Source organism: Ambystoma mexicanum, chromosome 10 (genome assembly GCF_040938575.1).
Source record: "Ambystoma mexicanum isolate Mex_15411 chromosome 10, UKY_AmexF1_1, whole genome shotgun sequence".
Classification (NCBI taxonomy): Eukaryota; Metazoa; Chordata; class Amphibia; order Caudata; family Ambystomatidae; genus Ambystoma; species Ambystoma mexicanum.
In genome coordinates this window covers 1,532,097,318-1,532,120,727 of record NC_090932.1, presented here as the reverse complement: position 1 = coordinate 1,532,120,727, position 23,410 = coordinate 1,532,097,318, and the positions used below count along the sequence as shown (strand labels likewise).

General features: G+C 47.7%; 1 protein-coding gene across 3 annotated transcripts in view; it reads right to left on the bottom strand.

The window, feature by feature from the left end:
• Positions 1–443: 443 nt before the first annotated feature.
• Positions 444–23,410, bottom strand: part of BICDL1 (BICD family like cargo adaptor 1) — a 620,165-nt gene continuing 597,198 nt past the window's right edge. For 2 of the 3 annotated variants that reach the window (XM_069619731.1, XM_069619730.1), the window contains one exon: positions 444–3,559. In XM_069619731.1, coding sequence (XP_069475832.1) covers positions 3,353–3,559 — 207 coding nt within the window. In that variant the 3' untranslated portion in view covers positions 444–3,352. The remainder of the gene's footprint in view (positions 3,560–23,410) is intronic. The other variant, XR_011276216.1, reaches the window with a different exon arrangement.

The following is a 23,410-nucleotide window of genomic DNA, read 5'->3' as shown; positions in this document are numbered from 1 at the left end:
TTGGTTTGCTGAAGCCCTAAGGTGAGTTGTGTGCAAAATTGCTCAGGCCGGTATGTGGGATGCGTCTGTTGTCAGAAAATGCTAGAAAACTGAATAGATGCACAAGGCATTTTGTTAAACAACAACTGGAGCAGGCATTTGTGCCACCTGTCTCCTTTCTCCTCTCAGGCTGATGCAATGGGATGTTTTGGAAGCAACCTATCAGAAGCATGCAGTTTAGTGTTTATACACACACAACATGTTAAAATAAAACATATTCCATTGAAGAACTGAAGTCTGTCTTGCTGGGATCATAACTGAGAAACTGAAAATGTAGAAGTGTGTATAAGAGAACAAATGTGGGAGACTGGGCGAGCATATTTATATTTAAAGGGGTAGGAGGCCGTATTGTGCGTGTGTGTATGTATTTATAGACATAGACAGCCAGTAAACAGACTGAAACATAGAAATAAACTTGTTTTTATTCCTAAAAGAAAACTATTTACAAAAAATGCTGTGTAACAGTGGTTTTACGAAAAATATGCTTCTCTCCATATAGAATATGTATATATTATTAAAAAAAACATACAGTCATTTACAGTGTAACATTGACATACAAAAGTGCCAGCACAATGGCTATACATGGAGGATCCGTGTAGACATTCTTTAAGGTGAGATCATGGCGTACAATTCCCTGCTGTGTGCTCTTAAAGGAAGACCGATTCAGGAAGCTCCTTGCTGGGCCTTGGGTGACACAGGACTCCTGGGATCCACACAGAGTTTCAACTCTCCATAAACCTTTCTGGTGCATGCACCGAGGAGGACCCTGTGTGGTCGTGTAATGCGAACCATGAGCTAACAACCCACACGTTGCCCCTTTGACCCGGCGAGATCTGTCACAGCATCTTTTTCTTATTCCGACAATGCAGGCTTTCAACTTGTGTTATGTTACCTGTCTTTGTGTAGTGCAAATCTTCCATTGGAATGGGAAAGCAGCACTCTGGACTGTCTGCGATGCATTTTCCCTTAGTTGTGGGTTTTCATGGTAGCATGTGTTTTGGGCACTGTATTTTAGGAGTGGCTCATACTGTGAGGTTTGTTTCTTAGAAACCAGCTTGAGTGTGCTCGCAGTTCACTGTAATAATAATAATGTATTTCTTATATAGCGCTACATACTTATATAGGTCTTAGAGCGCTGAAATAACAGAAGATATTATTATCCCACAGAGTGGTACTCAATTTATCCACCTTGGAATGATGAAAGGCTGAGTTGATCCTGTCGGGATTCGAACCTGCCACAGCAGGCTGCGCACAGATATCAAAGGCGAGAGCTTAGCTCACTGTGCTTTCTGGCCAGAACCATCATCTTCAATGAGCACAGCTACAGCTTGCACCATTGCGATATCTAAAACCAGGCATGGTGGAACCACAGACACCTACACTTATCCCTCTATTTGTTCAAAGATGCTGCTCTTTGTGTGCTGCAGTATAAGTCACATCATTTCTAGTCCTGTTGCCACTTGTTGCATTCTAACTAGCTATGACCTACCACTTCTTTATGGCCCTCGCCCTTTTATATGGACTATCTCTTCCTCTTCGGATCTTCAAGCCGAGCTCTGAAAAGGTGTCTTAAGCTTCTCTCTGAGCCTCCTTCACAGTGGACGTATTATTCAACCGTTCTCCTTTGCTTGTCTCTGGGTTTCCAGCTTTGCAATAGATTTGCAAGTCACTGTTTTCCTTTGCTTCTCATGGGTCTCCAACTTCACTGTAGACTTGCTATTCCCTGGTTCTTCTTTCTTTCTCTCTGGGTCTCCAGCTTCAGTTCACTTGCTCTTTACTGGCTCCCCTTTGCATCTAACTGGGGCTCCAGCTTCACAGTGGACTTGCTATTCTCTGGTTCTCCTTTGCTTGCCTCTGGCTCTCTAGCTCCTGGGTCACCAGTTCCACAGTTGACTTGCTTATCATTTGCATCTCTCTGGGTCTCCAGCTTCATCAAGGGCTTACGACCTGATGGAAGCTCCTTCACTCTTCTATGAACCATCTGCTCCACTGTGGGCTTGCTACCGATGAACCTATTGCTGCTCTATGGGTTTTTGCTTCAGTATTCATGCGCCTCCTGCTTCCATACAAGCTTTTATATTCTTTGCCGACCACTTCTCCACTGTAATTTTGATTTTCTAAAGGATTTATGATTCTCTCCACGCTACCCAACTTGGTTTGCGTCTTTACTGTCTATGGTTGTCCTGCTTCTCTGTGGCCTTCTTGCTTATTCTTCATCTCTATGGACTTTCTTCTTTGTTATGGGTCTTTTGCTTCTCTACCGGTACTTCTCAGTTGGCTCCATGCTTTTCCATGGGCCTCATGTTTCTGTTTAAGCCTACTGCTTCCCTAGATGCACTTTTCCTCTCTTTCACAGGTTTCTCTGTGGTCCTTCTTGCTTAAATAGCATGCTCGTAAAATAAAACGTATCACGATGGAAGCCTTGCCAGTAAATTGCAATAAATGATGTGCTAATATTTGTCAATTCTATTATTACCCAAGCCAATGGTACTCAATTCATCTGAGTTGGCCCTGTCGGGATTCAAACTTGCACCTGCAAGTAGCGCCAGATCTTCAATGAAAGTGCTTAAATAACTGTGCGACTTCAGTGGGTCTACCCAGGGGTTCAATCTATGTGTGTGTTTTTACTACTCCTCTGCAAGCTCCTCACTTTTCTGTGGGCTCTCAGTCCTGTGATTCTCTGTGGGCTTTTGTCTTTGCAATGGGCCACCCTGCTTCAATGTTTCTTGTCCCATTAGGGTGGTGCCAACTCTTGCTTAGAAGCATCGGATGGGTTTCCAAAGTTGCTTTACCCTATTACTTGTTGGGATCTACATGTCTGTGGCCATACTCCTTTTCAAAGAGACAGAGAAGGCACATTATTTCCTATTTTGGGCCTGAAATGGGTAACAGCTGACCCTCACTTCTGCATCCACCCTCTGGCTCTACCCTGTTGCCTTTCATTCTTAACAATTCATGCTGGAGCATCGGAAAGGGCTGCACCTGGAGCTTCTGCTCTGCTGTTAATGGACCTGGAGTAGTCTGTACACCCAATGACTGACCAGTCAACCCTTGAAGTATTTTTCTCTTCAAAGGTTAAGGAATAACATTCAGGCATTCCTCAATTACACAGCACAATGTTGCAAATCTCCCAATTATGTAAACAATGATCTACGCAGAACATTCAGAATTGGCACCATTGCCTTATCAGCCGGTCACCTCTTCAGTCGCGTTTCTCCTGGTACAAAGGACAAAGTGCAATTTCTTTGGGGTCACGTCTCTTGGAGAGGAACATTGTCAAACCTAAGGATAAATAATTTTCTTGTATCAAAATCTAATTCTTCTTGAAAAATGTGAAGCGGCGTTTCCCCTCTGCCACAATGGGCTCCTCCCCCTGCTGATCGGTGCGGGTCCTGCAGATGGATCTGTTGCCACTGCTCCCCTTGGCGCTTTGGCGGCTAGAGAAGGAGTAGGCAGTCTGATTCCATTCATCTTGATGTTTGTCCATCAGCTGCTGGTCGATGACCCGGTGCATATCATCCTGAAGAAAGGAAAGACGACAGGAAGGCCAAATTGAGAAAACAATCTATGTTAAACCGAATCATGCTGCATACATTAGTTTCACATGTGAATAATGGGAGTAAGAGTGGGGCCCCTCCCTGTGAAAGCTGCTTCATAGTTTGCTCAAGACCATAACCTTTGATCACCTCATTACATTTGTATCCAGTTAGGGTGAGAGAGTCTTGCTTGTGAGAATGTATTTACTATTAGTGTCCTAGCATTCTTGCTGGTAAAAGACTTTGCCGAGTTGTTGTGTGAGAGAACTTGCTGGTGAGAGACGCTTTCCTCTTAGTGCAAGAGAGGACTTATTCAGGAGTAGGCATGGACAAACTTTCAGTAAAACCCCAAATCACTTGAATTTCGAGGGATTCCACCAGGTCAAACATCAGTGGAACTTTCTAAGAGCTTCACCCTAATTTGGCTTCATGGGCTATAAAGGGGCACATGTTACTGGAGTTTGTTTTCATAAGCAGCTTTCGGAGTAGTAGGAGATTGTTGCTGGAGGCAGCCTTATCAGATTTACAAAAGGGTTACAAAACTGGAGTGGCGTTAAGGAGGAAGAAGAGTAGGGAGCTTTAGTGAGAGACTGGGGACCTAGAGAGCTAGATTTAGGTTACGGGTTGTTTATGTTGTGTGACACACTCTGTGATTTTAAGGGGTTAAACAACACAAACACAAATGCCATCCACCGAGGCCTGGGAGAGGAAGAGCAGCTTGAGTGCCCTTGAAAGACATAGGTATGTGACTTTTGATTTAGTCCAACACCTATAGTAGTTTGGAGAAAATACCAGTGATTGTAGGAGAAAGGAGGAGATACCAGACATTCTGTGTCTTTAAGTGACTGGAAGCGACACACGTGATTTGAGGAAAAATGTCCAGCATGTGTGTCACACTTCGGAGGTGCAGTGAATCCCCATGGGTAGCTTGGGCAAGACTCATGATCCTGCGATGTTTGTGGGTGAAAGTAACAGAAATTCAGGGAGGAGGGACACACCATTTAGTGTCCATCTCTTTAAATGAGCAAATGATACTAGTGCTATCAGGTGACATTTGGGACAAGTAGTTTAGGAGCAGAGCATTCCTGAGGGCAACTTGTGCAAGACCTGCGCTTCATGCTTTTATGGAAGAAAGTAGTAGAGATTCAGTGAGATTCGTTAGACCTTTCAGTGCCCATCTCTTGAAGTGAGAGAATGCCACAGGTGCCATCGGGTGAGATTTGGGAGGAGAAACAGGAGCAGCAAATCCCCAAAAGGCAGATTTTGCGTGACTCTCAGTCATGTGATTTCTGTAGTAGCAGAGAGGCGGTAGATACCATTCAGTGTCCATCTCTTGAAGTGATCAACACATGCTCTATCAAGTGACTCTTGGAAGGAGCACCAGAGGATCCTTGAGGGCAGCTTGCACAATTCACGTGCTCACATGATTTTTGCTGAAGAAAGTACAAGAGACTCAGGAGATACCATTCAGTGAGTGAATGAAACATTTGGAAAATGTTGAAGGGCAAATCCCCTAGGCCCAGGAACTGGGGAAAAACATGGTAAGGTACACTGGTGTTCCTGGCACATTATAACAGTACAATTAGTTAACATGTGTCTTTAGGCAGTCTAGATTTTAATTTGTGACCTATGTCCTTTAATTTCCATATAGACGTAAAGTATGTTTCTGATGCTTTATTACATTAATAATAAATCACACTTTCACTATAAGCAAAAGTGTGATTTACGATTAATGTAATAAAGCAAGCCAGTGGCTCTGGCGACTGGGAGCAATAGTGGGTCTTTATTACTGGTGCCACTCCAACAAGCGGTTGGAGGCAGCACAGCACTGGCACCCATGTGCACTTTGTCTCCTCTTTGTGATGCTTGCTGTAAGCACCTGTCCGTGGCTCATTTGCGTGCTCCAGACACATTTTCCAAATGTGGTAAGGCACGCTGGTGTTCCTAGCTGACTGCTAATATGTTTCAAGTGCATTATAAAAGTACAAGGAATGAACATGTCTCTTTAGGCAGTCTAACTTTGAAAGGAGGACATGTCTTTACTCCCTGGAACTCCTGTACGTGCCTTGCCCCCTCTGCAATGGCAGGCACAGAGTGAGGGTCCTCTTCCACCGCCTCTACATTGTCCTCCTCCTTCACCTCCTCTCCCTTGGATAGGTCCACCATCTTTTGCAGCGCCACCACAGTCTGACCCACCCCCCTTGAGGCTCATCCCCAACATGATACGTAAGTAAGTCTCAAGATCCGTCGCCTCATTTGCACACTCGCCCTGCTGGTTCGAGACCACTTCCACTGAGACAGTTCTGGAACTGTCTCAGTGTACTCCACTAGGATGCGTGCAACAACTGCCCCACCTGCCCCATGAGGAAGGTGCACGTCTCCTCTTCCTGTAGCACCTGTATCATTTCTTTATTCTCAACCACATGTCCTATCTCCCCATACCTTGTGGTGACGTCCACCCCAGTCCCTGCCTCTTTGAGGGCCGCCACCACAGGCCCTGCCTGCGCTGCCGACTCTACCTCCATGGTCAAGGCCTCCCCAGATAGCCCTGACTCCTCTTCCACTTCTCCTTTTAAGGCCACACTGTAGGGGAGGACTGGTCCAGGAGACCCCTCTCGCCTGCGTTTCTTCCCCAGGTGAGGGCTATGGCCCATTGGGCGTTCCCTCATGCCACCCGGGCCCAGGTGGTGGAGGGCTCACCCACTGGAGACATTGCCCACACGTATCGAATGCCCACATGTATTGATCACAACACAAATTTAGCTAGGCCCAGAAACCATTCTTTGCCTGGTAAAGATGGTGTGAGCTCAGCGCACTGTAGCGCGGCCCCCACCCTTGGAGAACATCCCTGTTGCCGCAGCACCCTGGCAGATCCGCTGCGAGCACGTTCCCACGAACAAGACGGACATGAGCTAGCGCAATACGCTAACATTGTAACAGTCCACCTCCCGTAGTGTACCATCACTATCAGCATGACCCGGCCAGCAGGCCTGAACAATGAGAAGAACGGTAAAATGGTCATCTGATGGCAGACAGTCTTTATATATATGTATATATTAATGTTTTGACCTCTTGCGAAGTATGCTTTCTTCCACTAAATACAAACGCCTGTAGAATGTATTAAAATGAGAGAGCATGCTCCCATGATATAAGCTATGGCGAGCTCACACCATTGCAGGTGGATGCTAATGATAAAGGAACGCTCCAGGGATCTGTTTGTTGCGTGTATCGCTGGGCAACCTACCTCACATGGTTTCGCGCCATAACTAAAGCTAATGCTGCTAGAGTACACGAGAAAGCGGATGCAACTATACTATGAACTCATGTAAAGAATGCGCGAGAGTGCACTTATCATGTGTGAATGTCTGAGCCCCTCATATGCCACCACCGTCACGTACAGTGGCGGGTCGTTTTCTATGTACTCCACTGATCTAACCACTACCTCATTTACTGCAAGTGTATATACATGTAACTAAAACACTGTAGCTGCTAGAATATAATGTACAAATATGGTGCTCGGACTGGGTATAATCAAGACGCATCCAGCAAAGGTTAAATGCATGTTTTGAAGTGATTTTAAATAAGTATTATAGAAAGTATTCAAATGTTTGCGATGTCTTTACCTATATTCGGCAACACACGAGGGAGATACCTTTGTGAAAGCGTACAAGGTCTCGATGTATCCCCCTCCCTCCCTCAGAAGGCTGCCAAGACATGAGAACAGAGCCCCGCTCTGCGTTATCACGCTTCCCCCGACCCGACTGGAGCCGCTTCAAAGACTTGTAGCCCCACTGCAGCACCCAAGGCCGCGGCCAGCCACCTGCATTATTTACAGCACAGCAGTAAACCTTTGAGTAAACTCAAGCGCCCCCTCGTAAACCCCACAACCCACCGGACTGTCTCAGACTTATGGCCCTGTGCAATCAGGACACCCAACACTCTGACAACACACAGCGAAACATCCATAACCACTTCTAACAAGACAGAAAGACCTGTACCACCCGCCCCAGTCCCCGAAGCTTAGCCCCTCGACCTATGGTCCCGGTCAACAGATCACGAGTATCCAGGCCTCGATATATTACCTCCAGACCCCTCACAAGGTGCATTCCTCCTGTGTTGCATTAACCTATAAAAATAACCTATTGAAAGATTTACTAAAGAGAATAGCACTGTAAATGACTGAATGACTGCGGTGTGCATGGCAGAGGGCAAGTAAGTCAGAAAAGGCATTCATCTCTGCCACAGGCCGCCTCGGCACACCAACACCGCCCGGATGAACTCAAGCTGACCTGCCAGGCCCAGCCCAACCCACGAGGGTGACCAGTGACGTCCTCCAGCCAAGACCAACCACGCCGCAGCAGCACCTATAGTTAGTCGTCGCCACCCAATCCCAATGAACTTGTGCCCCCTATAGTATGTAGGCTTTGATGACGTTTTTTGTAAATATATACGCCTGTCTTTGCTATTGTCAGACAGAGCGCTCTCGGAGTTTGCAGAGTTCTTTGCATGCCCAATTCTGATTGATAAACTCCCATTTACGCTCACCCACACTCTGTCTTGGCCTTATTCCCATTTTGGGAGAGTCCTTCATTGTCCCTCATTGCGGGGAGGATCGTGCTGTTTGGGGACGCTTGCTTTCAGTGGTGACCCCGATAGCGTGATTTTTATTTCTTCCTAACTCCTTATAACCGTCCCCGTTTGGCACGAGAATCTCCGGTCGAAAAGGGATACGCACGGTGAGCCGGCTCCGGGAGGCTGCCCGCCAACGGCGACCGGTACACTAAGAAGTGCGCACTCAATAGAGAGGGGGTACGGGATCCCGGTTGAAAAATCCCCTTTGAGTACCGCTCGCCGGAGCCGGGGCTGACTGTTGAGCTGACGGCGACACTGCCTGGACGGACCCAGTTTCGGAGAGTATCGGTTCAAGACGGGCACGTGAGTACTGAGTGCGAGCGATCTTAAAGGGAGCGGGGAGTGAAGTGTAGGACAGGAAACGAAGAGGGGGTACGCAGATCTACTAAAGATCATCATAAATTTTCCTTGCTTTTTCTTTGCATATGGCCATTAGGATTAAGAGGTGAATAAGAGATAAAAGTGACGGGAACCTAGCTCCGAAAGGGGGTGGAAGGCGGCGCCGCATAGTGCTATCTTGACTAGTACTGGGAATATATGAAGAAGTGGAGTATAAAATAAAAGTGTTCAGCAAAAGGGGACACTGAGAATACATTAGTGACCGCTATTACTTTTTTTCCTTTTCTTAAGGGTAGGGGGGAGAATAAAGAACTGTGATTAGCACAGACTTGGGGGGACAGTAAGAGAAACAGAGTCCTATTAGAAGGAGGGGAAAACAGGTTAATATCTATATATATATATGCGCATCTAGATATTCAAATAAGGCGATCAGGGACAGCCGGCTAGGGAGGAAAGGGAGGGCAGCTTGAATGGTGAATGGTGCCAAGAGGTGTGTGCACCTCGTATGTGCTAGAAGAGATTTTGACGCTGTGAATGTGTGAGCGATTATAAGTGCACAATAGTTAAATGGTCATGATAAGTGTGGTCGGATAAACATTTTTTCTCTCTTCAGATAACGTCAATATAGTGGAGTGAGTGAGTACTATTTTGATTTCCAGTCTGACATTGTCAAACCAAAGGATGGGTTGCTCTTGTATGTGCCCCTCAAAAAGGACATAATAGACATTGTGTACGGCCAGTTTTGTATTGTGCAGTCAGGGAGGGGGAGAGCCCAAAGGGACCCAACATTGAATGTGAAGTAAAATATAAAGAATAATATTGATACTACATTTACATTGTAGTTGCAAAACACACTAGGCACATCAGCACTAGGAGGGCACAGAGATGGGGGCTGAAACACCCTTATCACATATTTGTAAGAATCTCCCGGGATACGTGGAGCGGATCAAAAAATATCACGACCAATGGGTGACCGAGCTAAAGGGGGAGGGGTTACCTCAGATTTGGCCCGAGGGAGGGTCGTTCGATAAAAGTGTCCTGGATACAGTGGCCACATGCATTTATCTAAAATACAAAGGAAAGCAGCTACAAAATAGGAGGGAAATATTAGATCTTTGGAGGTTATTTGAAGAGATACCACCGCCTAAGACACCAGCACTAAATCCTGATCTCCCGTCCACCACAGACAATCCACTGCTAATACAAAGAGATGTCAAAGAAGGCTCAAGTGTAGCGCCACCAGTAGAGGTAATAAGCTTGTACCCGATAATAAAGAAGCCTGTGCCCGCAGAGGGGTACAGTGATCCCACTTACATACCTCCCCCGAAAGATACTACACCCCACCGGCCCACGGCACCTCCGCCATACGAAAGCACGAGGGAGCGAGCCCAGGCAGGCGCACAAAGGGTAGATATAGAGAAGCTCACAGATGATTTAGAATCAAGACTGACGATAGCAAAGGATGAGCTCTCGAGGATAAAAGACATGCGAACAAACAGCACTAGATGCAACTAGATCAGGGCGTACGTCCAGAGCGCTAGGTGAAAATAGAAAGCCCGAAGAGGGGTGGAAAAAGGGCGAGATTTTGTTCAGAATTGAGGAAGAACCAACGCGAATAATAGAAGTAGGGCCCGGAGAGGGAGATGTTGCAAGCGAAGAAAGGCGGGGGGGAATTAGAGAGGAGTTGCTGTGTGATATAAGGGACGAGGTGGAAGAAAGCGACAGGTTGAGTATGGCGATAGGAGGGGGAAGCGAAGGGGAGGAAGGTACGTGTTCACTGAGAACCCTGGATGATGAGTGGACGGGGCGACTAAGGAACAGAGTGGGAAAAATGGCATCACTGGGGACATCAACAGCTAAAACGGGTCCGGACGGAACGACAAAAGGAAGGCTACAGCTCCCATTGATACACAGGGGAGGAGGGAGGCCTAACTATATCCCATGGGCACAGATGGATAAAGCCAATTTATTAAAGCTATTGCCCCCATTGTCAGGAGGGGCAAGTAAGCGGATATATGCCTTTGAGAAACATACTGCCGGGGTACCCCTAGCCATAGGAGATGTAAAAAGTCTACTCGTATCAGCAGTAGGTGATCAGGCTGAAAGGGTATGGGTTAAGGCCGGTTTCCCGGGAGTAACGTTAGACTGTGACCGCCATGATGGGGCATCCTTTAACACGGTGCGTGCCAGGGTGTGGGATGCCTTACGCGAAACATTCCCAGACACACCGGACTTGCAGTCAGTGATGCAGTGTACAATGAATGACGGGGAAGAGGCTATGGATTATATTTTTCGGGTCCAAGAGATGTGGAGAGCAGAAACGGGCACGCCCTGGTATCAATCGACATCTTTATTTTATTTTATTATAAAGAGAGGGCTCCCAAAGGAAGTGCAGAAGGCGCTTGACAAGATAGCAGGTATTGAAGCAAAGGGATGGCCAGAAATTCAGAGCATAATAGTACACCATTGTAAAAGAATCAAGGAGAGGGAGAAGGAGGTGGCGCAGAAAAGATTGGCAGACGAGGCGAAGTTAGTACAGTCAAAGTTAGTGAAGGTTGCAGCAGCAGTAGCCGCGCTCCCACACAGTAGAGAGGGAGATGAGGAGGAGGAGGGGCTGATAGCACTCCAAGGAAGGGTGGCAACTAATTGGGCAGGACCAGCACAGCGGCAGTGGACTGAGCAGGAGCAAGGTGGAAGTCCGCAGTGGCAAGAGTGGACCCCTCGAGGGGGACGAGGTGGGTACAGGGGCCGGAGAGGAGGTGGACAGGGGTATGGGGGAATGGGAGGAAATGGATGGCAGGGTCCCAGGGGCCCCCAGGGGAGCTGCTGGAACTGTGGACGATGGGGACATTACTCCAGGGAGTGCAGAAGTAGACAAAACAATGGGTTCCAGGAGGAGGAGACTTATGGTCATCCACACCCGGGAAGCCCATATGGTCTCCCAATGGGACAGCAGCAACTAAGAAACCCCGGCCAGGGTACCGCGGGCCAGCAACAAGGACACCAGTATAGGACACAGAACCACCCCCAAAACAATGACAGTATGCAATACACGCCAGGTAACCCTTTCGCGACAACAGCAAACGGGGCCCCCGCGCCAGCACCTTACAGCGGCATGTCGGTAGTTTCCGGGAATGTCTTTAATGAGGGAGGGGCGACGAGATACCCCGCATAGGACAGCCCACAGAGAACGCTTGCGTGTCCAGTTCTATCCACCACCTACAATGCAGCAGAGGAACCATTGGTAGGGGCGCAGATAGGAGACAAGCAGTTTATATTCATGGTTGATTCGGGAGCGGAGAAATCATGTATCAGGGAGGGCCGATTCCCGTTATCTAACAGGAAGTTAGAGACGCAGGGGTTCTCTGGGGCTGTAGTTGAAGTTCCTTACACAGAAGCTTTGGATGTAACAGTGGGGGGTAAGACTGTGAAGGCACCCTTATTGTATTACGAACATTCCCCAATTAACTTGCTAGGGAGGGATCTCCTGAGTAAGCTCAATATGACCATATCATTTACCGAGAGAGGGATAGTGTGTTCCACACCCGGGATATGCCCCTTGCGTGCAATGTTGGTAGTGCAAGCCTACACAACCACGCAGGAAATACGAGGGCTGCCACAAAATGAGGAAATGTTTATCAAAGGGCTGAAGACTCTGGCCCTCATAATTCCCGAGCTGAGAAGCATGGACTGGAGGATTCCGGCGGAGTTCCTCTTCCGCCCCATAGTATGCCCCAACACAGCACCAGGATCAGTGGTATCATTAGACTTGCACGCTGTGCAAGTGTCAACAAAGAGAATCGCTGTGATTGGAGTGGACGAGGAAGGGTGTGAGTGGCGCACAGTGCTGTGCACAAACGCCAACATCGCCCTGCGAGAGGTAACAGATGAGGATCTTTTTTCAGACACGGAAGGGGATGGTGAGATAGTAATGGAGCTGGAGGGCCTGAAGGATCTGAGAGAGAGTTGCCATCTTGAACTTGTCCTTCCTGAGGAACTTGTTCAACTCTCGTAAGTCCAGGATGGGTCTCAGTCCTCCGTCCTTCTTTGGTATGAGAAAGTAGGGGGGAGTACCAGCCCTTGTTCCTGTCTGCTACAGGTACCGGTTCTATGGCACCTTTCTCTAGCAGGTTTATAATTTCCTGCAAGAGGAGCGGATCTGGAACTTTTAGAGAGCTGTTCCCCGGTGGATGACTCTGAGGGATGTGTAGAAAGGGTAGGCAGTAACCCTAGGCAACTGTCTCCAATGCCCAAGCATCTGACGTAATAGCCTGCCATTCCGTCAGATGGTGAGTTAACCTGCCCCCTACAGGTGTATTGTGTGGAAAGACCTCAGAGTGGTTTGGGGCGGCTGATGCAGATGCTGAGGGTAAAGAGGCACCTGCTGCTGGTGCGGCCTTAGTACTTTTGACCCATCCACCTCGGGTGGCTCTCCTTTGGCCTCTTTGAGCCGGCTGGCCTCTGCCTTTCCCGAATGCGGAATAATAGCGAAAGGACTTTCCTCTCCCAGAGGTTCCTGAGCGGCGAAAAGGAGTTTGGCGGATAGCAGCTCCTAAAGATTTTGCTGCTGCTTTAGATGTCTGCAACTTTTTCAGACTGTCATCAGCCTTTTTTCCGAATAATGAAGAGCCGTCAAAGGGCATATTCAAAATTCTGGCCTGTACATCTGGAGCAAAGCCAGACTTTCGCAACCACGCATGCATGCGGATTGTTGTTCTTGCCGCCATGGCCATGCTGATACTGTCAGCGGAATCGATGCCAGTTTGAAGTGACTCGCACATGGCATCTTTGCCATCTTTAATAATGTTAAGGAAGGCTTCCTTTTCCTCTCCTTCGGGTATGCAGTCAGCCGCTGATGAAGCACACTCCCACAGTGTGTGACTGAACCTGGCGAGCGTACAGGTGGCGTTGATGGACTTCAACGCCATACTACAAGCAGAGAAGACTTTCTTTGCCATAGAATTGTACCTCTTGTCATCTCTATCCTGTGGGACAGTAGGGTAAGCGGTCCTGCTGCTTGATGAAGTTGCAGCTTGGACCACCAAGCTCTCTGGAGTCGGGTGTTTCGATAAGTATTCAGGGTCAGCTGCAGCTACCCTATACTTGGCTGACAATCTTTTATTGACAGCAGGGATAACTTCAGGAGTTTCCCAGTTAGATGCAATCTTTCTTTGTAAGGCTGTGTGGAAGGGGACCACAGGATCCTCCTGTGGACCTTTGTCTAATATCCTGTTGAAAAACAGGCGAAGGCGCAGACCAACCCATGAATTCAATAATTCTTGCCATCAGGGTTCTATAGGGTGTTTTGGCATGTTCCCCTGGGTCTGGCTTAACAAAATCCACTTCTGGGGAAGTGTCCAGTCCACTTGCCTCATGTAATGACTCCTATAGGTCTTTCAACCTTCTTTCCTCAGAGGTGAAATCCTCTGAAACAGGTAGTGTGATCCTCTGCAACCCAAAGGTTTCCTGGTCAGAATCTTCCCCTTCTTCATAAATTAAGATAATCCAGGGTACTCTGACCTCTGAAATGGTATAAAAACCATTTCTAAGGCAGAAGGAGCCAAACTCCTCATTATTGGGCGAGAAAACGTCGATGTCGTCGACGCTGATGTGACAGGCTTCGAAGGTGCCGAGAACGGTGTCGAGAAAACCGGAAGAGGCCTCGAAGAACTCGACAGGATCGGGATCCTACTCAAGGATATCGACGACGGTCTCGGCGTCGTGCCGGAGGCTCTTGGAATCACCGTTGGCTGTGGAGTAGCCGTGGTCTTCTCTTTCATCGGTGTCGATGTCGACTATGGCATCGAGTCGATCGACCGATGCGTCGAAGAGCCCTTCGACAACGGCATCGATCGCGCCAATCCATGCGTCGAAGGGACCTTCGACGACGGCGTCGAAGACGGTGCCTTCTTACCCGACGGCCCGTGGCGCTCTCGGGTGGAATGTTTTGCCGGGTGCTGCGACTCGCAGCGTTTTGATTTTTTGGGTTTTTCACCCGGGGTATCATCCTCAGCTGTCTTCGAGGGGGTTGAGGCCGCTTTCTCGAAGACGCTTAACATTTTCTTCCTGAATTCCTCCCACTCAGCCTGAGATCTGTGTTTTGTAGGGCAGGAGACTCTTTCTGGGGAAACAGAAGATGATGAGGAAGGGGATCTTCGACGTCTCTTCTTTGAGGGTCTTGATCTCGACGAATGGTGGGAGCTACTTCGAGATCTAGAATGGGAATGTTTTCGACGGCGAGGAGACGAATGCCTCGACTCGGCCGAAGAAACTTTCGAAGAGGTTTTGACTGACTTACCTCTCTCGAGCTTGCGCTCCTTCAAGGCTTTCGCTGTCATGGACATGCAGTCCTCACACTCCGAACAATGGTGCTCGGCTCCCAAGCACCACAAGCAGATCCTGTGTGGATCCGTTATCGACATTTTTTTACTGCAGTCTCGACATTTCTTGAAGCCGGATCGCGGCGTTGTCGGTTCCGATGAAGATGCTATCGAGAACGAGTTGGTATATTCGAGTAGATGTAGATTAGATTATCTGACTGAACTGAGCAACGATGTTCCGAGGCCCCACGAAGCGCGGAAAAATGGAACTGAGCAACGGACGCCGCGCGTGGCTATTTATGGGCATGGTGACGTCAGCGCCGATAGGGTGGCCGTCGAGGGACATCGACTTGGCGAACGTCAAGGCGCAGCGCCCTCTACAGAAAAGAATTCCGAGGCCAGCAAGCTGGAAACATATTATCAAAGATAAGGAATACGTCGGAGGACACAATCCCTTCGAAGGATGGTTTAACTTTAAGGATGACCTTGTCTTTATGAAAAGTAGTATAAGGTGGTTTAAATGAAAGAGCCTGCAACTCGGTTACCATAGGGGCTGATGTTAGCGCTACAAGAAGGGCAGTTTTCAATGTCAAGAGCCTTAATGGACAGGAATGTAAAGGCTCGAAAGGTATCCCTGTTAGACATTTTAAAACAAGATTTAAATCCCAGGCCGGGACATGAAATGGTATTGGTAGGAACACATTAGTGAGCCCTTTTAGAAACTGGATGACTAACAGGATTTTGAAATATGAGACCTCCTCAGAGGAGCGCTTGAAGATGGAAACCGCGGCCAAATATCCTTTATTGTTCCAATCTGGAGCCCCAGATTGGCTAGATGTAGCAGGAAAGAGAGCACTATGGGAGTGCCACTCTGAAAAGGGTCCACATTCTGGTCTTTGCACAAGTTACTGAATTTATTCCAACAACACTGGTACAAAGATTTAGTTGCTGGCCTTCTGGCCGAAAGCGAAATCTCCATTAGGTCGTCCGGGAGATCCCAATCCTTATATCTTGGCCTCTCAGAAACCATGCGTGAAGGCTGAGTGTTTTGACCTCTGGATGGAGAAACTGACCTCCCTCTTGCGAGAGAAGATCCTCTCTTTGTGGAAGACGTATTGGAGGGCAGATGGACATGTCCAGCAGGTCCAGGTACCACGTTCTTCTGGCCCAATCCGGGGCAATTAGAATCATGGTTTTCCTGAACCTTCTCAACCTCCTGATTACATGAGGAATCACGGGGACCGGAGGGAACGCGTATAGGAGTGGACATTCCCAGTCCACCACGGATGGGGGAAATTCCTTTGAGCAATACTGCTCGCAATTCCGGTTGGAACCGGTCGCGAACAGATCCACTTGAGGGGTTCCCCAAAGGGCGAATATCTCTTGAAGGACTTTCTGAGCTAATTCACACTCGTGGGAGACTGTTCTCTGCCTGCTCAGAGTGTCCGCTGCTGTGTTCTTCTCTCCGCCTAGGTGAACTGCCGATAGAGATATTCCTTCTTGTATTGCCCAGAACCAGACCTGCATTGCCTCTCTGCACAGAGGTAGTGACCCTCTTACTCCTCCTCCTTTCTTGTTAAGGTAGTACATGGCCACTGTGTTGTCTGTCATTATCAGGAAAAGTTTTCCACGTATCGAGGGAAGAAAGGCCATCAGCGCTAGTCTGATTGCCCTCAGCTCCAACAGGTTGATATGTAGTTTGGACTCTGATGGAGATCAACGACAGGTGATTGACAGATCGTTGGCCTGGGCTCCCCACCCTGTAAGTGAGGCGTCCGTCACTACTGTAATCTCCGGCCATGGTTGCCAAAAACATTCTCCCTTGAGGATATTTTCATTGCAAGTCCACCCTAGACGGTCCTGAGCCACTCTGCTCTGAACATGCACAAGGTCTGACATATTCCCCGAAAACTGGGACAATTGAGTTCTGAGGGCCCATTGAAGGGACCTTCTCAGTCTGGCCTTCGGCACGAGAAAAACATAGGAATCCATGAGACCAAGCAACCTCAGAAAATCGTCGGCCGGTAGACTCTGGGCATTCTGGAACCGTGTTACCATCTGCAGAATGTGCTGAGCTCTCATTTCAGGTGGCAAGGTTTTCCCCGAGGAAGTGTCCAAGACCGCTCCGATGAATTGAAGCTTTTGCGAAGGTAATTGCGGGAGAAGCCCAGCCGCTGGAGGAAGTGGCAGGTGACCTTCAGCTGTTCCTGGGCCTGTTCGGTTGAACAAGCCCTGATTAACCAATCGTCCAGGTAGGGGCAGACGTGAGACTCGCAGCCACGTGAGACTCGCAGCCACAACCACCATCAGCTTGGTGAAAACCCTCAGGGCGGAGGTGAGCCCGAATGGCAGAATTAGAAACTGAGAGTGAGAACCGCCAACCGTGAACCTTAGGTACATTCTGTGTTTGAGATGGATTGGTACATGAAAGTAAGCATCCTGAAGGTCCAATGATACCAACCAGTCTTGGAGCTGGAGAGCCTGAAGGATCTGAGAAAGGATAACCATCTTGAACTTGTTCTTCCTGAGGAATTTGTTCACATTTCTTAAGTCCAAGATGGGTCTCAGTCCTCCATCCTTCTTGGGGATGAGAAAGTATTGGGAGTAGCAGCCCTTTCCGCTACAGGTACAAGTTCTATTGCGCCTTTCTCTAGCAGGGTTAATATTTCCTGCAGAAGGAGCGGGTCTGGAATTTTGGCAGAGCTGGCTCCCGGTGGATGATCTCGAGGCCTTTTTAAAAATGGAAGGCAGTAACCTTGATTTACTGTTTCCAGTGCCCAAGCATCTGAAGTAATGCCCCGCCATACCTTCAGATGTCGAGAAATCCTGCCTCCCATCGGGGTTTTGTGGGTTAAGCCTCAAAGCCGTCCAGGGGCGGTTGCAGCAGTGGCCGAGGGCACAAATGCCGCTGCTGAGGCTGATTTTGCACCTCTTCCTCGTCCACCTAGAGGAAGCTTTCTTTGTCTTTTCTGTACGGCTTGTCCTTTTCCTCTTCCAAATGAGGAGTAGTATCGAAAAAGAACGACCTCTCCAGGAAGATGACCCTGAGCAGAGGTGTTGAGGTTGTCGAATGGAGGCGCTAATGGACTTAGCTGCTGCCCTAGGGGTCTGCACCTTCTCCAAACTGTCATCTGCCTTGCTGCCGAACAACCTCGAACAGTCGAAAGGCATGTTAAGAAGCTTGGCCTGCACGTCATGTGCAAATCCTGATTTTCTTAATCACGCAAATCTGCGTAGTACTGTGCTTGCAGCCATGGATCTGCTGACGCTGTGAACCGTATCCAACCCTGTTCGGAGGCAATCTCCCATCGCCCTCCTTGCCGTCTTTTACAATATTCAGAAGGCCTTCCCTTTCTTCGCCTTCTGGAATATGTTCAGCCGCCCCTTTAATGCAGTCCCACAGGGTATGTGTAAACCTGGCCAGGGTACAGGTGACGTTTGTGGATTTTAGAGCCATACTGCCTGAGGTAAATATCTTGCGGGCCCAAGCGTCCACCTTCTTATCTTCTCTATCAGGGGGGATAGAGAAATAAGCTGACTGTATGGAAGCAGTCGCAGCTTGAATCACCAAACGTTCAGGTGTGGGGTGTTTCCTGAGGTAATCATGGTCAGTAGACGATGGCCTGTATTTTCTAGTGAGGTTCCTATCTATAGCAGAGCTAGATTCAGATGTTTCCCAATTTGCCTTTCTCTGCAAAGCCCTGTGGAAGGGTAGTACTGAATCTTTTTGCTGCCCGTGATGCAGAATATCGGTCATATCGTCTTGCTCGAAGGTTGGAGAGGCCCTACTCCACCCCATGTAATCCATCATCCTATTCATGAGGTTTCTGTTCCCCGAATCAGCGTGATCCGTAGGGTCAGGTTTAGTAAACTCCAACTCTGGAGATGTATCAATGCCACTGGCAGAGTTGAGAGAGTCGCAGAGATCTTTTAACTTTGACTCAGGGTCAATCAATTCTTCAGGCTCATCTCTAGAGCCATAACTGATTCCCTGAGGAGAAACTTCTCCTTCTGAGGCTCTTTCCTCCTCAAATATGGAGGACAAAAATCTAAAAAAGTCAGACCTAGGTACAGGTTTGTACATTTTTTCTTTTTCCTCGAGGAACTCCGGAATCGTCAAGAGCGCTGATGGTTTACTCAATGGTGCCGTAACCATCAAGGTTTTTGGCGTCGAGGTGATCGGCGCCATTGACATCGATGTAACTGTCGAGGTCATCAACGTTTTTGTCTCTTCGAGGTCAGAGATGTACTCGATTCTCGAGTCGAAGACTTCGACGCCTTGGCGTCGAGTTGACAATGTTGTTTCTCCGACTTGCTACTTGCCGAGGTAGCTTTTGACCTGCCTGCGTCGTCCAGGGGAGCGGCAGGGGGGTCATGAACTTGCAAGGCTCTTTTGAGGGGGTCAAAGCCGGGTTCTCAAAGATTTGCATAATTTTTGTTCGAAATGCCTCCCATTTTCTGGGGGAATCCAATTTGGTCCGACATCGAACCAGCTCCGTGGAGGATTCTGAGGAGAAAGAGGGAGACCTATGACGTCTCTTTCTTGATTTCTTGGAGGAGGTCGAAGAATGTTCCGATCGACTCCTCGATCTAGACCTCTGCTGGTGTTTATGTCCAGCGGAATCTTTAGATTCCTCCAATTTTTTTCATTTCTTTGAAGAGCCCTTCGAAGCATCCCGACCCACCGCTAACTTGCCCTTACGTTCACGAAGAGCTTTCTCCGTCATCGATTGGCAGGAGTCACAGTCGCTGCTCCGGTGGTCAGGCAAACTCGGTGGGGATCTGCGATAGACATTTTTGTCTCACAGTCTTTACGCTTTTTGAACCCCGATTTCGGGGTAGAATGAGTCGATGAAGGCAACATTTTTCTCTTGAGAAAGAAAAACGAAGCGCACTGTGTCTCGAAGCAAAGCTCGGAAAAACGGAACTGAAACCAATGGGCACGGCACGAGCGATTTGTACCACGAGTGACGTCGACACGCTACATCGACCTCCGAGGGACATCGATGCCTCGACCTCGTGCACAGCGCCCTCTGCCAAAAACATTTTTCCGAAGCAGCGAAGCTGGGAGATACGATTATCATAGATGAGGAATACGTGGGAGGACACAATCCATTTGAAAGGGTAGTTTGTTTTCTTCACTTTTTTCATTGGGAGAAACTAACAAAGGGATTACAAAAGCACAAAACCGAGACAACATAAATTATCCTGACAACACCAAACTAGACAAAAACAAATACCAAAGTCCCATAACTGCCCAAATCCTGCTGCTAGCACCCTCCAATTGTGAGCCTGACCTGCATTACCCTTTCTGTCATAGCCTAGCAAAACCCACAAAGGACCAGGAAGTGAGCCGGGCCCTTCTATAGTGACTCAAACTTCATTTAGGATATTCATGGGTTCTGACTGCATAAACAAACTCAACAAATCAACCTGAGGTCCATGGTGTTCTGGAGATGTGTCATTTGTATACTTCATCCCCTCTCCAAGACAGACCCCCAGCACCTTTTTCTAGACTTCTGGACCTTTTTCTTTCTATCCTGAATGAGTGGAGGCTTTTTCCACTCATTCATTCTTATTTGCTCTGAAGTTTAGAACTCTGCTCTCTGTGTTTGACCTTTACTATGGGGTCTACTTTCCTCTGTATCTCTTTTAAGGCATCTATATTTAACTTTTGCAGCAGACAGCTCCTTATGGGCAGTGTTAATCTTTTGGTTCTCCTTTGAAATTATTTCTTTATTCTTACTAACTACAGTTCTTAAGGATAGAAGGATACTTTATATCGCTACAGTGTTATATTCTGAGAGATTAGCACACACCACCTTATGTGGAGTGCTAAGGGGATACCAAGTGCCCCCCTTCTCTCTGCTCCTCTGACTTTTTAGTCAACATTCTAGTCATGGCTGGTGGCAGTGGACGTGCTTTACCAACTATTATGCTATTTTTTTTTACCGCAGACTGTATTCACAGTCTCGGTTGTGCACAATAGGGTCACCCATGTCCTAACATCGTAGCTCCTTTCTTTTGTTGCCATTTCTAGCATGGTTGTCCTTTGTTAGCCCTTCTTTTACCATTCTTGGAGGGGGAGGTCTGTGGGTTTTGCCTTTGGCGCGAACCCTTGGGTGTCCCTGCCTAGGCTCCAATGTGTCTGGGCAGGCAGGAAGTGGGTGAGGAGTTTTTCACTCCCGGACCCTTTGTCTATCAGAGTGCCTGGATGGAATCAGTGCCCACTGGGGGCTGGCTGTACTCGCTGGACAGCCACACGCCTCTTTCTGTAAACTGCTGAACGAGATTGCAGAGGAGTGTGTGCTGAAACTGAATAAAAGGTGAGGTTCCTCGGGTGAAAGGCATGTCGACCACTGTAACTTGAAAAAAACGAAGAACATGACCAGAGATGCCTGCAGACTCTTAGCAACACTGTGAAGCGACCACTGCTGTCCTGACCCCGTTTTCTATGTGACAGAGGAACTCCGAAAAGGACGACTCCTTCCCTTTGTCTGATGGGACCAACCAGCCCTGAGATGAACTACAATCTGAGCCATCTCCCGAGGTGCTGTGCCTCTTCAGACCTTTAGACCGCAAATGCTACAAGGCCTCCGACCCAATTGCAGTGCATCCTATTTGAGAGGCCGAATTCGTCTCCAGGTGTACCTCCAGAGAAAATATCTGACTCGTCCAAGTCCCCTCACCAGAGTGCAGGACTCCAGGAATCAAAGAAGATTGATCAGGCAAATACTGTCTTTTGTTGGTGCTGAGAAAAAGGCGCCAAAACCACAGACTGACAAAAGAAGCTGAAGAAATCTGTGCCAAGTGGCCTCTCCCTCTCTGTCTCTCTCTGTCTCTCTCTCTCTCGCTCTCTCTCTCACTCCCTCTCGAGATTATGTTTATGCATGAGAGAGAGAGAAAGAGAGAGAGAGAGACAGACAGACAGACAGACAGGTGCTGAGACCTCCCCATCAGAGAACGTCACAAGACCAATAATCCGGAGACCGAGTTTGTCGCTGCTACACAGAGGAGAATCCAGCCACATGTGCGGTCTGTCCAGAAACAGCGAAGTCTACAAGTACCCTTGGTCCAGCAGCTCAGGAGGCCAGTGAATGTCCACTCTCTAGCCTGCAGAAATCTTTAAGTGCCTACTATTCACCTGCAATGAAATGGCAGCCCTCCCTCTGTTCAGCAGGAAGACTGTCTACAGAGGCAGGAGAGGCCTGCATGCTTTATCTATCATGCATCCAGGAGAGGTTTGTTAGTGTCCTCTATGAATTAGTAAAGGTAGCTTGAACTTGCCCTTATTCCTTACTGTCTCCCCCTTCTCAGCCCCTGTCCTCTTCTGCTCAACAACTGCCCACCATGCCCCCCCCCCCACTCCATCTCGAAACATGTCCATCCTACTCCTTGGAGTCCCACTCTACCTCAAACTCTGATACATCTGCCACTTATATTGTATTAAAATTCATTTAGATATATATTTGATTAATCATTTTTTCAAGAGATTTCTTTTTTACTTTTACTGAATCTAGTGCGACATATTAATTCTGGTGTTCACATTCAAAAGAGAGTTCATGAACTCATATGTACAATGTTCTAAAGATGCTCTTCAACATCAATCAGAAAATCCCCATTATTTTTGCTCAACCTTTTTTGAGCTGTGGGTTAGCCTTCACACCGAGCTGACTTTAGGTGTTATCAAGCATGTATCCTTTAGTTGAAAGTTAATTACGGAGACTGCATTTGATTGAAATGCTGTCTGTGCGAAAGGGGTGGGCGGGAGCAAAAAGGCTGAGTCTCACTAAATCACTGGTGGAGAAATGTGAATTGGACCGTATATCCTATTACATGGGGGTTGTTGGAGGACCAGAATGTAATACAGAATTTGGTTACATCTGTAAGAGAACCTTGAATGTGTGGGGGCATGTTTAGTGTTGTTGAGAGTAAAGGCTAGACAGAGAGATAATCCCAAAGTAGGTTAAAGTGCTAGTACTACTATCCCGTTCCATCTAATGTTATATGATCTCTTTAAAATCTCTTTGTTGTAAGGTGTAGATAAAAGCTCTGGTGTACAGGTTGCCTTCTTGATCTTTGGGATTTAGGACTATATTGAACAGAAAAGTGGAGGCATTAGATAGTATGGGTTCTATGCAAGTTATACCACCCTAAGATTATTTAGGGGCATTATGCTGCAATCATGTGAGGCCGGTGGAGGCAGTTTAAAAAGCCTTGGCCATGTATTGTTCAGTGAGTGAAAATGAAACATTCACTCCTCTCAAGGGCCAATTACCAGGTGTTGAGATTGAAGTGAGCTGAATAGACAAGTGACCATATCCCTTGGAGTGCGTAGCAATATACAGAATGAGACAGAGGTAACATATATTGCAGATGAAGATTATAAACTGGTGATTAAACAATAAAATGGAGGCCATGTATTACAAATGAATGCCATTTCCTGGTGTCATATACAAGAGATAAATATTGCAAACTATATGTCATATATTGTAGATGATCATCATGAGCTGGATTTCGCATATTGATTATTAATATAACTAT